This window comes from Artemia sp. Qi Xiang Cuo, chromosome 21 (genome assembly GCF_049724085.1).
Source record: "Artemia sp. Qi Xiang Cuo chromosome 21, ASM4972408v1, whole genome shotgun sequence".
NCBI lineage: Eukaryota > Metazoa > Arthropoda > Branchiopoda > Anostraca > Artemiidae > Artemia > Artemia sp. Qi Xiang Cuo.
This window is the reverse complement of record NC_142814.1, coordinates 27458019-27474401: the sequence shown is the minus strand read 5'-3', so window position 1 is coordinate 27474401 and position 16383 is coordinate 27458019. Positions and strand designations below refer to the sequence as shown.

Below are 16383 nucleotides of genomic sequence, written 5' to 3'. Positions count from 1 at the left end.
TTCGTTGAAACATAAACAAAAAGCGAATATATTACACGATAAATTAATTATATTATCAAAGAACTGCAAAATACTAGGGCACAAGCTGTATAATAAGGTATACGTAATTGTACATTGAGATAAATAAATTATCTCATTTGGATAATATTGAATTTGGATAAATATTGTTAGACATAGTACAGACTCGGAAAATCAACTTCAACAAAGAAACAAAGTCATGTAATGGCTTCTTCACTTTTTTGAGAATTTAACCTTGGAGTTATCATCGGCCTTTAGATTCAGCTCAAATGGGTATCCTATGGGGAAGAAAAGGAAAGTGTCCATGAGGACAAGGGTTCGAGTCCGGGTGTCGCTGGTCATTTTAGTTTGGATTGGGGATCAATGGCGTGACTCTGTAAACTGAGCCTGAGTCTACCCAGCTGTAAATGGAGAAATCTTGAGTAGTTAAACAGGAAGGGTTTGCAAAGGCACAGGAAGGGTGTCCGAAAGCATGGGATGGCTGGCCGTCAGCCGCCCATTGCACTTCCTGGCTGAAGGGCCATGAAACGGAGATCAGAACCACCGGCAAGGACTGTAAAGTACAGTGCCGTATTCTTTACGCTGAAGCCCCTTCCCACGAATCCCTAGAATTGCATTAATTACAGGGTCAGAGGGGCAAAAAATACTGATGGGGAGACAAATTTTAATGGGTGCCCCCATCAACATTAATTGTGTATCCGCCCCTGCCCAAGAGTTTTGGCTGATATATATATACCTTAAATACTACAGAAAATTTGGTATTTTGATAAATTTAATGTCTATAAGGATTAATTGTCTTTATAAATATACCGGGGCGCACCCAAATGGATGGTGAAAAGGGTTGAATACATTTTATTTTGCTTGACGGATTGGTAAAGCCAGTAATTTTGTAGCAACACTGAACTTCAAAGTCTTCAATATGGAAAGAGAAATGATTGGCTCAATCAAATCTCAGTATCTGTAACACATGCTGACAATGCACTAAGTAGGAATAGCAAAGGATCTGGACAATCCTTAGTATGTGCCCAGGGTTCTGTTTTAGGCCCCCTTTTATTCCTAGTATATATCAATGACTAAAACTTTTCTGTAATGGGTTTGATAGATAACGCTCGAGGTTTATATACTAATTACTCGTATAAGGTTATCGTTTCCAGTTTTGCTGAAGACACCTGTTTCACTGTGGCAGCACAGACTTCAGCCCTTTTAATAGAAATAATGAAAAAGGGTACGCTATGCATAGTAAGTGGATGAGAGTAAATAAACTTTTCCTAAATCATAATAAATCATGTATGTTTAAAGGGTTATTCCACGCAAGCGAAAGCTTAAGGCGGGTTAATTGTTTTGTTGTATTGCTTTTTGTAGTTTTTTATTTGTTTTTTGTTGTTGTTTGTTTTCTTATATAAACCCCGTTATTAAATTAAAATTGAAATAGGCAAAGGGCAATTATTATGTTAGCAGAACCCACCAAAATTTTGAAAAAGGCCTACAGCAACATAAGGATAGTACAATAAAGGCTCTAAATTTTAAAAGCTTTTATAGTTCTTTTGTTTTGGCTCTGAGTAGCCATACTTTCGAAAACCCTAGCCATTCAATACTTTTTGAAAATATCACATATTAGTAATAATTTGGGCATTAAGCAAATTGTTCGAGAGGCAATAGAAATTAAACTTAAGTTAAATAATAATACTTCTTTAAATAGAGATTTAGGCGAATATTCATTCAACACATTAGACACAAATTTAATTAGAAATTATCAAACACATTACATCGGAAAACCAATAGCCAATTCGAATTAACCGGCATAAAAAAGACCTAAAAGATTAGCTGCCAAAAAAGAAAGACTTACATTAAAAAAGTTGTTTTTGATTTTCTTTCTATTCGAATGGATTAACTTGCTTTTTCTTTGTCCTGGCTGAATTTTTTTTTGTATATAGGTGTTGGGACTGTTTTACTGTTGGTTATGGTTTTAATTTCCACGTATGTTACTGTAAGTTTAATTTTATAATAATTCATTTGTTTTTATGAAGATAAATCTTGGATGTGGAGCCGAAATATTTTTCATCTAAATTTCGCTGTCTTAAAATAATTCCTCGTTGTATGTATAATTATTCCTATGTACCAACCTTTTGTTGTTTGTACATAGGCAAAGGCGACCAGATCTTCCTTTAATGACACTCTTCTCTTCGTAGTCATACTTCACTGGAACTTCTGTTATTTCGGTTCTGAATTTAAATAGCGAGACTGACTTGTCTTTGTGTCCTACTGAGTCATATTCTTAGTAGGGAGACTCCCGCAGGCCACTCAGCGCGTCCCCAGGTGGCGGATAGAGGAATATCCTACAGATATGTAGGATACCTTAATAAAAGGCGCGGACCTAGGGGGGACCTAGTTCCTGGGGGTTCATAATTAAAACTGGGACACCCTAGCCCGTGGGTCTGAAATACAGGCGGAGGAGGAGGAGGGACCCTCTGATGTACACCATGCAGGGCCCACCGGCGTGTGGACATGTCCCGGTGGTTACACACCTTCCCCTAGCAATGGGAAAAATTGCTCGGCGTCGCAGACCACCGAACGGGAGGATCCCTTCCTAGAGGGACTACTGTGAAGGGCAGACGATCCAGCTGCATGGACAATGGCCTCTGCTAAGGGTAGAGAAGAGTGGCTTACCGCTACCCCGACAAATTCGCCATGAAACTCCTTCTCTTAAATATAAATGATGAAAATGGCGAATAAGAAAGTAAGAACTCGTGCTACCGCGTCCGGGGTAGCCGACGGTATAAGACCAAGAACTGCAAATTGCAAGAATGATATTGTTGATAATGATAATAATGAACATGATTTTGTTACAGCGGCCGGGGCAGTCGACGATCATTTATCCGATTTGACTACTCTCCAGTTGGAGAAGACTTTGTTTATCCTGACCCGAAAAACATCTCTCACTAGGAACGCTAAACATACGCAAATTAGCCAAACCAGGAAAAAGGGAACTAGTCCTAAACAAGATGAGCCGTAACCGCTGGGACATCGTTGGACTATCTGAGACTCACCTTCCCTCCACAGGAATAGAAAGAATAAACGACATCACGCTCATCACCTCTGGAAGAAATGATGGAGTTCACCGCCAAGGTGTCGGTTTCCTACTCTCCAAGCGAGCCAAACAGTCTCTTCTTGACGTCCATCCTGTCTCTGAACGTATTATCACCATTTGTCTGAAACGATCCATTGCCAACATGACCATAATCCAAGTTTACGCCCCAGACTCGTCCCAGAATGACCAAGAAGCCGAAGAATTCTACAGCTAACTCCAACACACCGTTGACCCTGCTCCCAAGAAAGAGGTTCTGTTCATGATTGGGGATTTCAACGCCATTGTCGGACAGTCAAATGATGGATTTGAAGACGTCATGGGCAAGTTCGGGCATGGGTGGTACAACCACAGGGGGGGAGTGCTATGCGACTTTTGTCAGGATAACAAATTTTGCATAACTAACACCGTGTCCAACCATAGAGAACAAAGGGGAATTACTTAGAGATCCCCTGACAGCCACACTGCAAACAAGATTGATTACATATTTGTTCTGCAAGCGATGGATATCATCAGTACTGAACACAGTCTCCATAGCCGGTGGCGAATTCGACTTGGACCACGTTGTAGTCATGTCCGAGCTCCGTTTGCGAATTTGGAAGCCCCACGGCCTAAGAAAAGCTTACCAAGATGTCGTGTCAATCTACTGAAAAACGACCTACTGAAACAAGGAACAGGTATAAAACAGCACTCTCAAACAAGTTGTCGAGAATCCAACCCATGGAAACTCCAACAGCAGAAGATATTGACCCATTGGTCGACGAAAGTGCATCCATCATCAGAAAAACTGCTAGTGAAATCCTGGGAATTCAGACCCATTCGGATAAACCGTGGATCACCCCCAAAATTATTAATCTATGTGTGCAGAAGCGCGCCCATGCTAACAAGGTAGATCGACAAAGCAAGGACGAGTACGAGAGGCTGAAGCGCCTAGTAGAAAAGAAAATACGGCAAGCTCTGCGACGCTACATCAATCACAAATGTCGTGAGTGTGAAGAAGCCTTTCAAAAAGGTAATAGCCACTTCACGTACAAGAAAGTCCATGAACTGTCAAAAAAGAAGTCCTCGACCGCTCCTACACTGTTAGATAAACACGGGCTCCCAATCACGGACTCCGAGGGAAGACGAGAACGATGAAAGGATCCCTTCAGCGAAAAACTTAACCCCACAATAACGCCCGACCCGAACATCTTACTATCTTTCCCACTACCGCAGCACCCAGCAGACCCAAGCCTTCTTCCACTACGAGTTGAAGTACTCTCAGCAATAAAATGTCTAAAAATTACTACAGCCCCAGGCCCAGATGGTATTCAGTCAGAACAATTAAAAGCAAACCCAGAAGAACTGGTCGATATCTATCACAAAGTCATAGCAAGTGTCTGGGAAACGGGCCACTTCCCAAGATCTTGGGCGAAAGCCACCATAGTCCCCCTTTTTAATAAGGGGGAAAAGGGCGACTGTAACAACTACAGACCAATAAGTTTAACTAGCCAACTGGCAAAGATTCTTACAAAAATACTCCTTGACCGTCTGAAACCTCTGACAAACCTTATCTTAGAGGAATACCAAGCAGGCTTTCGAAAAGACCGCTCTACCATACACCAGATTTTCTCCACATGGCAAATGATGGAGAAGTATATGGAGTTTGCAAAAGAGCTGCTACTACTCATCGATTTCAAGCAGGCTTTTGACTTGATATGGCGAGATAGATTATGGCACATCCTGCTACACTATGGAGCTCCTGAAAACATAGTAATCCTGATAAGAGACATGTATTCACATTCCGTCAGCCAAGTCCAGACGCCCGAGGGATTGATAGAGGAGTTTCTATCATCAGCGGGCGTTCTTCAAGGTTGCCTCTTGTCGCCCCAACTCTTTAACCTAGTGCTCAACGCATCGCTATCAGTCTTAGAAATTGCTGATGATGCAGAGATTGGAGGGAAGCTTATTAATAAAATGGCATACGCACATGACATTAAGAAACTCAACAGTTAAAAGCAGCTGCTTCAAGCTGACACTGACAATCTAGTGTTAGCAACCAAGCGCTCTAGGATGGCTGTTAATACAGCCAAAACCAAGGTTATGCGGGTGTCTGGAGACCCTGCTTCAAGAAACATGCAGCTAACAATAAAAGGAGAGCCAGTAGAAAATGTTGACTTCTTCGTCTACCTAGGGAGCCTCCTAACTTCTGATAACGACTGCTCGAAATCGATCAAACGAAGAGTCGGTTTGGCAAGTACCAGCTTCAAGAACCTCTTGCCAATCTGGAAAAACAAGAATCTGTCAACTTCTCTGAAGGTGCGACTCTTCAACTCTCTCATAATCCCAATAGTTTTATACTCACGTGAAAAATGGTCAATCAAGGCTGATGATGAGCGAAGAATCTACGCATTTGAAACTAAATACCTTAGACGCATTGCGGGGATTACCTACATTGACCGAGTCTCAAATGAAGCCCTCCAAAAACTACTCCGTTGTCCCCGCACCATCATGAACCGGGTCAGAAGCCAACAACTCCGCTAGCTTGGCCATATCCAGCGAATGTCAGCCAACCAGCTTCCAAAAATCACATTCGAAAGACGGGTTCACGGAACGCGCACTAGAGGCCGACCTCGTAAGAGAAGGACCGACAATTTCGCGGCCCATAACCTCCCCAGCTACTTCGTCTAGCACCAAACAGATCGAACTACCGTCGCCATATTCATCAATTGCTCAGAAGAGAAGAAGCCCCAACACAGCCACAAAGGCCGGACGGGACTTAAGTCAAGTAAGTCAAGACTTGTCTTTCAGATTCCACTTCTCAAATTTGTGACATTCAGGCCAGCTATTGTATATATCGAAATCCATTAAGTGAAAAATATCCTCAGGGTCACTTTCAAGTCTTTGATTTTATGTGTTACATAGATACAACATCAAGCTTGTTGGCTCAGTCTATATTTCGGGTTTAGAAACAAAAAACATAAGGCATTTTGACTTCAATATTTTCATTTCTCTTGCTACCCTACCTTTTCACGTTTTCACTTTCACCTCCACGAAAGTAGGTAGGGGTCATGCTTACTACGCTACAGTCTAACCAGCACCCCTTATCTGTATCTGTCACCTTGTCCCATAGACATTGTTCTCCTTCAGCTAGAGCTTTCTAATCAGCACGCTTTGTTCAATATCGCAGGATAATAATCTTCTCGCCATTAAAAAATCGCCAGCTGTCAATTTTTCGAGCAAGGGTTTCAATTAAGCAACTGCTCAAGATGGACAAGCTTGTCCATTTGTGGGCGACTCAATTAAAACAAGGTGAATATGAGTCACCTGAATAGAAAAATGCCTAATTAAAGAACAAAAACAATTCTTTTATATATTTAAATCTGAATGTTGTGCAGTCTTAAAGCATAGCCCGAGTTCAGACTAAACTGACTTAACGAGCTAAAACTGACTTGTCGACACTATTTCAACTAAAAGTCGTAAGTTGTATATATATTAAATAAAAAAAAACAAGTTTTTTAAACTGAAAGTAAGGAACGACGTTAAAACTTAAAACGAACAGAAATTATTCTGTATATGAAAGGGGCTGTCCCCTCCTCAACGCCTCGCTCTTTACGCTACACAGAGTCGTTTGACTCTGTCTCACAACTTTATTTTTTAAAACAATAAAAAACTTTAGCGTAAAGAGCGAGGCGTTGAGGGGGGGACAGCCCCTTTCATATACGGAATAATTTCTGTTCGTTTTAAGTTTTAACGTCGTTCCTTACTTTCAGTTAAAAAAACTCGTTTTTTTTTATTTAATTTTTGAACGTTTTTGAATTAATGCAGGTTTTGATTTTGGCTCACCGTACATGAATGATTAAAAAAAAAAATGAATATTAATTTTACTTTTATTTGGTTAAATGGCTTTCTCGAAACCTGTTTAATTTTATTTACAAACGTTTTTATTAGTAATAAATATACGTAACTTACGAATTAACTTACTTAACGAACCTCTATATTCTTATATTTTTAATACGTATATTAGAGGGTTCGCCCCCTAGTCAATACTTTGCTCTTTAAGCTAAAGTCCGAATTTTGTTCCAATTCTTTAAAAATGACCCCTTAATCACAAATGCCGTTAATTAGAATAAATAGCTCTTATGAAAGTACTAAATAATCTTTGGCTTAAAGAGCGAGGTATTGACCGGGGGATGAACCCAATCATATACGTAATGTTTTCGGTCGTTTTAAGTTTTGATGTTGCTCCTCACTTTCAGTTGAAAAACTTGTTTTTTTATATATAATTACTGATCTTTTTTTAAATATTGCTGGGAAATCCGGTGCCCCCTTCATAGCAATGTCCCTTCTCCCTAGCAATGTCCCTTCTCCCATGAAAACTTCCTTCATGGTAAGATCCTCCCACATAACCCCCGACCCACTCCCCCCCACTACCATAAAAATCCCCTCTGAAAACGTCTGTATACTTCCCAATAACCAATACTATATGTTAACATTGGGTAAAGCTCAAAACTTTCAGCCCTGCCCCGGGGACTTTGGGGGATTAAGTCATCCTAAAAGACATAGTTATCATATTTTCGACCATGCTGAACAAAATGGCTATCTCAAAATTTCGATCGTGTGACTTTGGGAAAAAAATGAGCGTGGGAGGGGGCCTAGTTGCCCTCCATTTTTTTTGGTCACTTAAAAAGGGCACTAGAACTTTTAATTCCCATTCGAAGCCCTCCCACGATATTCTAGGACCACAGGGTCGATACGATCACCCCTGGAAAAAAAAAAAAAAAAAAATAAACACGAATCCGTGATCTTTCTTCTGGCAAAAAATGCAAAATTCCACATTTTTGTAGACAGGAGCTTAAAACCTCCGCAGTAGGGTTCTCTGATACGCTGAATATGATGGTGTGATTTTCATTAGGGTTCTATAACTTTTAGGGGGTCTTTCCCCCTTTTTTTGAAAATCAGCCAAATTTTCTTAGGTAAGTAACTTCTGTTTTGTAGAAAGGAACTTTTTAAAGCTAATATATTTGAAATCACCATTGAAATTTGATTCCTTTGATGTATCTATTGGTATTAAAATTCCGTTTTTTATAGTTTCTGTTACCATTGAGCCGGGTCGCTCCTTACTTACAGTTCGTTACCACGAACTGTTTGATACAGTATGTATTTAGTATTTATATATATATATATATATATATATATATATATATATATATATATATATATATATATATATATATATATATATATATATATATATATATATTAGTAACATACCTTTAAAAACTTAAATCTTTCTTTGTTCCTTTCAAACTCCAGGTCTTGATTCTTTTTTAGCGAGTCTGACCTGAAAGAAAAAATAACAAGATTCTTTTTTTTCTTTACTTGGGGAAGCTTTTGGGATAAGTAATTTTGGAGTAAAAAAAAAAACAAAAAATTCTACAAAATTTCAGCACAAAAATTTGAATACTTTCAAAATAAATAAAAAACCAGACCAATCTTTATTGTCTCATCCCTTCAAAAAATTCCATTATGGAATAAAACCGGTGATTTTAAAACAACCCTTTATAGCTTTTTTTTCATTCTTGTTAAGAGGAATTAATTCTCAGTGTTATTCAGTAGTTATGCTGTGAATCAAACCGAGCAGAACCAATTTATTTCACAACTTTTTAAAAAGAGCTTTTGATCGTTTTCTTATTATAGCGAACGATCACCTTTCGAAAATTAAAGTTCACTAAAAGTCTTTTTAGTAAACTGCAAAATTTTGAATATAGCAGTTTTGATTCTGGGTTTAAAAATAAGAATTGTGCTCTAAGCATTCACACGTGCTTTGCAAGTGACCAAATTCCAAGAAAAACTTTTCCAAATCCCAAACATCCCTTTAATGTTTAGAATGAGTGCTAATGACTCACCCTTTATTCGTAGATTCGCCAGCCATAGTCGATCTAGAAGATATACAAATTTGAAAAAAGGTTTAAATTCTATTTCAACCAATGAAACAATTATAATAAATAATTTACTTAACAAGGGGGACTTCGAAGTTACTTATTTTGGTTTTCTACTAATAAGTTTACTTCATTTCATTCTTTAATACAAGGCTGGGGAGTCAGAGTTTGGGGTTACTCTTATTTCGCGCTAAGAGATTTTACTTTGCAATGCCACTCCTGCTCCCATAATCATAAAAGTATGTACCATATCAACGTAAAATTTATTTTACAGAATAAATAAGAAAATCAACAATTTGAAGCATTGATTTCGAATATCCTAAAGTATTTTAGGATATTCGAATATCCTAAAGTATTGATTTCGAACATCCACATAGGCTAGTGTTTTCTCTCTGATGTGCCTTGATTGATAACATTTGAACATTTATTCGCCTTTTTACAATATTTGCAGCCTACTTATAATTTTATTAATTGGATAATTTTCTTGTATATATTACTTTTTGTAATATTATTTGTTCGATATTTGCACTACATAATCACGTGATAGCCTGCCTTCGATCATACTATGGATCACACACATGCACAGGGGTGAATGGGCATTGGGTCCAAGCTCATCCCCCCCCACCACACACAAAAAATAAATTTGCAATATATCAAATATGCTTTTGTCCCCAAGTTGCCTATTTTTAGTGTTTTTAAGATGTGTTCCCTTCCTAGGAGAAATTCCAGCGTACGTGCCTGCAGAGGATAAACAGTTTTGAACACTTTTCCTCGGTAATGGACAAGGTGTAAAGGTACGATCTCATTTCAGTGCTATTCACAGTAGGCATTCACAAATATTGCCCACTAAAGCAATGTACCGAAAACAAAATGGATGTACTAATATTTTGATATTAGAATGAAAAAAGAATAACTTGTCAGAATAAACCATGTTTTTAGTACCCTGCAAATAAACCTCTAGGCTTTTGATGGGTTTACGGGGCTCAAAAACTATCCTGGCTTGCGGTAGTTTCTGTTTGTTTGAAGTTTAACTTCAATGTTTATTGTAAATCCTGTTCGTTTTAGGTTTGATCTCTTAACTCTTTGCAGTTTCTGCTTAATTTAAGTTTGGATTCGCTCTTTAATGTTTACAGAGAAATCACGTTTTTTAATTCAATTTCTGTTCGTTCTTAATTGTTAATTTTGCATATATTAACAATAGCGTATACATTAGCATTTGTGCGTATTGAACAGCTTTGTATATACATCATTTCACTCCATGCAGCGTATTTCTAGGCCTTTCAATCGGTTAAATGTTGCTCTTTGATTGATTTGGAGTCTTAATTTGCGATCCAATAAGCCTCCCTCCTCAAGTTTCTAGGACCATCCACCCTTTATGAATAGGCTGGAAAAAAAAAGATAAAAAAGGACCTTTCTAGGACCATCCACCCTTTATGAATAGGATGGAAAAAAGGAAAAAAAGATAACAAGACATGGATGACATGAAGTTGGTGCCGTTGTGTGGATTGCGATTAGTAGATCCAGTCTTATGATGGGCTTAGTACAAAAAAACATAAACCAGCCGATTGAACACAATGGTCATTGGAATCCATTCTAATATACTGTACTTCTCGGCAGGACAGTACATCGTCTGGTTTCCGCCGAGGTAAATTAAGCAAAGTATTATTAATACAAGTGCCAATTAGTTTGTGGTTAATTAGTCACAACTTACTTCACATATATTCAAAAAATTAGCATTCATTCAAAGGTGAGGTACAGACACAAAAATAGAGTGCAGTAACTCTAAATATGTAAACTTTCCCAGTACTATAACATACTTCTTCTAGTCTCGAGGCATTACTGACACCAAGAGGAATTCACCTCTCCTCCATTTCCCCATGTTTTCTGACACTGGGAAAAAATTACACACACATAAATAAATACATATATACAAATATATATACATGTATATAGGCAAGTAATGACACATAAGCTACTTGTCAAACTTGAAGGTAGTTAAGAGTAAGCCCGTGAAAGGTATGCTATCAAAGAAAGTAAAAGAATTCCTTTCACCCTCAAAAAGAAGAACGAACTACAGAAACTCAAATTCAAATTTTGATACACAAGATCGATTATGCTAACCTCAACATCAAATAATAATAGCATTCAGGAAAAGCCAAACTAAGGAAGAGACAAGCAATTAAGGATAATACAAAAGTTTAAGATGCAGAACAGGATATTCAGGATACTAACCTACAAGGATGGTCCCAGCGAATTGTATTATCACAGCGCGATTTCGGAGGCTCGTGCCACCTACCGACAAAAAGACATTTGTCAACTATTTGATTCTTGAGAACCAAAGAATATATATATATATATATATATATATATATATATATATATATATATATATATATATATATATATATATATATATATATATATATATATATATATATATAATAAGGTATGGAAGTACCACTAAATCTCGATTATTGACGAAAATCGTAAGCAATCCAGTAGAAAATTTCAAAGCAACTTAACAATATTGTCATTTAAAGGCATTTCGCTAATTACAGTGACTTTGGAATGAGAAACATACGAATGTTGATAGTTATTAAAATCGAAAATAATTTTATTGGGAAATGGATAGTTCAAAAACAGAATTTATCTCCCTGTGAGTGTCTTTTTACTTTATGTTAGAGCATCTTATTTTCAGTACTTAATTTAAGGAGCGGACATCTAATAACAATATTAGGTACGTCTAAAATTTCTACTAAAGCTTATTTTGATTCAAAAAAGGATAATAGTTTATAAAACAAAACATTTTACCGATATTTTCAATTTAGTTTTTTGTCCTCTATTATGCCCAGATTACTACATCATTTATTTAGAATTAAAACAAGCTACTACATGGCAGTCAATGTATCTTTTTATTCATACTTTCCTTTACCCCCTTGTTGTATATAATCTTCAATGAACCCATAAACATTACAATAGCTAATATAAAAGTCTAGAGGGCTTTAGCTCACTTGAAAGACGGTGCTCACCTAGATGAGCAGTTTAGAATCCAAATTGATTTGGCCCAGAAAATAAATCACTTTATTACACAACTAGTCCAGATTACCACATAGAATAATTTCGTGTTTTTGGTAATGTTACCTTAAATAGAGCAAAGTTGTTTTTGTTTTTTTAATAGAAAAGAAATATTTAAAATAAGGTTTAGTTTTAAATAATTACAAAAAAAATCCATATTCAATATCGATCTTTAAATAAAAAAGAAATCTTCGATGTTTTAGGCACAAGTTTTTTCAAATACACAACCTACAATCATTTTACAAGAGAAAACCTTCTCTTTTTTATTGCTCTCAATATTGAGAGAAAATTTGATAGCTAATCGATTTTATTTCATATGTTTAATAAAAAAAAACTGAGAGAAGTAGGTTGAAGAAGAAGAAGAAGTAGAACTCTGAGAGGTTGGTTATTTCATTGGTTTATGACAGGATTAAATTTTGTCAAACTAAGGAGTAAAAATTTACCGCAACAAATTCTCGCTGTTACGCCTAACCTGATATTTACCACATTGACATTTACGCCTAATCCGTATCTGACATTTTCACACGTCTGTAATAATTGACAAAAACAGTTCTCAAAGAGAGGATAAGTCAGATAATCTGGATCAGGATGAAAAAGGTGTGAGTAACATGTAGATCTCCTTGATCAGCCTCTCTTCGACTGTAGCGCAGCAAAAGGTTTTTCGGAAGTTCAAAAATATCAGATACGACATTTAGGCGTAACATTGACGATGCTCTCCAGAGCACTGTTACATCTCCTGAGCACTTTTACCCTCACACCGTCAGCTGATTACCGATAATCAGATTGATATCAGAATAAATATCTGGAAAGTATAAGTTTATTTTCCTTTTTACGCCTGAAGGCAAGCTAGCATTGCACACGGTTAAAGAGATCACATGCATCCAGTAGATTCCATTATAAGTTGACAAATTTTAAACGTTGTTCAGTAAGTATATCCTGCTTTTTCTGGCGGCACGAGGATCGAGATTAAATTTCCAGGAAAATTTTTTGAGCGAGGGGGGAGGAGTAAGGGGACATTCATTCTGTGTTTGATGGAAGAGGCTATATATTTTTTCTCCGATCTCCACAAAACAGCATAAGGTAGGTTTCTGCTTTATGCCTGTTGCCCAACAGAGTCTTTGGCTATTATAAAAATGTCAGTGGCCCACCCGACAGAATGTTCCTTGCCTCAAGAATATGTGTTATTTTTTTTTAAGAATTTTAATAGTGTATAAGTTACAAGCTACGAATAAAAAAAGTCGCATGAAAGACAGATTGAACTTGCAAAATCCGAAAAAAAAACGAAACTAAGGCCAGTATTATTCAATTTTACAATGGGGGAGGGGTTTTGATTAATCTCAACAATTTCAATGGGTATTCAAATTAGTAAATTGATCCTACCCACCACCCCCACCCCCATTCCCTGACAAAAAAAACTCTGTTTTGAAGTTTCTTGTGCAGTTCTCAAGACAATTAACGGAGTTTTAATTTCTCAAAATGTGTTATAATTTTCTTTCTTAGAGTAATACTTGGTATGTTTGTTTGCGACTTATAATACAAAAGTTATTTTTTATTTATTTTCAAGTTCATGTCCAGAACATGTGTCATCGTTTACAGAAAAAAAACTTCGAGTCACTTTCTTCAAAGTTTTATCTATTTATTCAGTCACTATCTTCTATTTATTCTAATTAACATAATTTATTTATCAAGTCACTGCCATTTACATTATCTTATGCTATACTCTTGAATAAAATAACATTCCAGCCATTTGATTAATCTTAATTATAAAAAACAACAACAGCTATTACATGTTTTCCTAACTATTTACAATTTGAAAGTCAGATACATTAAACAGCTACACTAACTTTTAACTTTTAATGTATATCTATGTGTCAAATAAACCATTATCGGTCCATTATCGTAAAAGATGATGGTCCATAAAAAAAAAAAAAAAAAACATGCTTAGTGACTATCGCAGACACATATTCTTCAAAGAAGAAAAATCAAATGATAACTTAAATATTATCGGGTACAAGAAAACCACACTTGCATAACAATATCGCAACTTTTAAAGCTTGGCTTCCGGCGAGATCAGCACAACCCGCGGATTAACCCCTCGCTTCCTCGTCGTCATCAATAATCTTGAAAATTGCTGAATAAAAATTTAAACATTAGGGAAAATGATAAGCAGAAAGTTCAAACATTGTTCACAAAAACTGCTTTTTATATTTTGTATATAAAATTTATCCTTGGTGAACTTACTTTATGTAATTTGCAGTTGTCCGTATCATGTGCATAAAAAAAACGAAGATAAAAAAAGGAAGGAGAAACAGCAAGAAAAAGCAACCTATTTTAGTCTGTAACATCCCAAAAGTTTTTTTTGCCTGTTGGCCAATTGTCCGCCTAGAGCAGGTACCGATCTCCTGATTCTGTGCCTTCGAGTGGGAGTACTATGCATTGTACATTGTATGATTATCCTATGCTTTCTGTGTTTTCTCCCCAGATTTCTCCAGGTACCAATTTGGAACTGGATCCACTCTGGCTGAGCTTAAAGTCACACCACTGACACCCGTTCTAAATCAGATAATAAGCGACACCGAGAATCGAACCCCTGCCCTTACAGACACAGAACTGCAAGTCCAAGGCGATAACTAATCGGCTAGTACAGCTAGCCGGTTGCTAATTGAAGATAATTACGTGATATGTAATAAGGGTAACGACTTCTCTGGAGAACTTTTAAGAAGTCAGATGATTTTAGGATGCCCACAAGAGAGCATATGTTTTTGTTTCTTTTTTATACCTGAAGCCTAAAGACACTTTAGAATATCTCACTAGGCAGATTGCATAGTCAGTAAGTTTCCATAAAAAGTGACGGATCTTACACGTAGTTCAAGCATAACCTGCGGAAATGAATTGAAACTTACAGGATCTTTTGTAGGGAGGAGTAAGAGAATTAAAATACTTTGTGTTTTGGGTAAGGGAAACTATTTCCTTTAGTCCTAACAAAAGAGTATACGCTAGAGTTTATTGTTCTTTTTTGTGCCTATCGTCTGTAAGACGCTTTGGCTTGTACAAAATAATGCTGCAAGTTCGGTAACTAATGCTGATGATGAATGAAAGAGGAGACAACAAGGAATTGATTTGCATGGTGGTGCTGAACTCAAATACGGGCGATTGTGTATAAGTTTGACGTATTTTAAAAAAGACGCTATTCCCTCGTCATTTAACAAGGAAATTCAATATTACGAGTAACAGAACACCAGATGTCTTCCTGACAGATGTCATAAAACATAATGACAAGGAATAATATTAAAAGTTAACTAACCTTCCAGAAAAGTCAACTTGTATAGAATGATCGACAACTAAATCAGCAGGACAGATGGGGTTGACTTTCATTGGATCTCCTCCAAGTCTTTTTACAGCATCTCGCATGGCAGCAAAATCAACAACCGCTGGCACACCCGTAAAATCCTAAGAAAATATTTGGTAAAAAATAGGCTTTATGTAAACTAGACTATACCCAAGAACGCGTTTGATATAGAAATTTATTAAGTTACTTGGATAATAACAATTAAGTCGGTATGAAAAACTTTCTTAATTAATCAAATAAATATAGAAGGGAGAATATACACATCAAGTTTTGAAATTTTTTGTTGTGGAGGAATCATTGGACCAATGTCAGACCCACCCCCACCCCCTTTTAGACTGGCGTATATTAATGACAGGACAATAAAATCAGAATTGGGAATCAAGACAACCTGGGACGTTCCTAGAATCAGAATCGGTAACAGAATCGAGAAAACGTTCCAGATGCTCGAAAAGATTCCGTCGTTAAGTTTTATTTGCATAATAAGAAAATATTGTGTCCTAGGTCTCCTTTTATTGTACAGATATTCTCATAAATGGACTTTCTGCAAGTCTCGAATTGAAGACAAGCTAATCTTCAACAATGTGAATACTTAGTTGTCTTTTCTTTAAGAATGAGGTTAATTATATCGACAATAATCATAATTGTATGAATTCGCAGTATTTCCTGCAAAAAAAGATCCAATGCTGTCAATTTCATTAAAATTAAAATACCAAATTTATCATTTCTATTATGATTTAAGACACGTTTATTATTTCAAACGACAAGATTTTTTTGATAAGGCATAACTGTATGCTAAGGCATAAGCATAAACTGTATAGTCCAGATTTGCTAATTACCAACGAAAGTACAGTAACATTTAAATTTATGAACTTAGGTTTATTTTCCCTTAATTTTATGAAAGTTGGCGTTGAATTTATTTTTATAGAAACATGTAT

At 36.5% G+C, this 16383-nt stretch overlaps 1 protein-coding gene across 1 annotated transcript in view; it reads right to left on the bottom strand.

Annotated features, from left to right (window-relative positions):
- The window catches only part of LOC148939402 (cytoplasmic aconitate hydratase-like), a 92243-nt gene that overhangs the window by 62361 nt on the left and 13499 nt on the right, over positions 1 to 16383 (bottom strand). Inside the window, exons 3-5 of the mRNA XM_089106866.1 lie at positions 15404 to 15549; positions 8992 to 9024; positions 8357 to 8426 (exon numbers count right to left, since the gene is read on the bottom strand). Of these exons, the coding sequence (XP_088962992.1) occupies positions 8357 to 8426; positions 8992 to 9024; positions 15404 to 15549 (249 nt within the window). The remainder of the gene's footprint in view (positions 1 to 8356; positions 8427 to 8991; positions 9025 to 15403; positions 15550 to 16383) is intronic.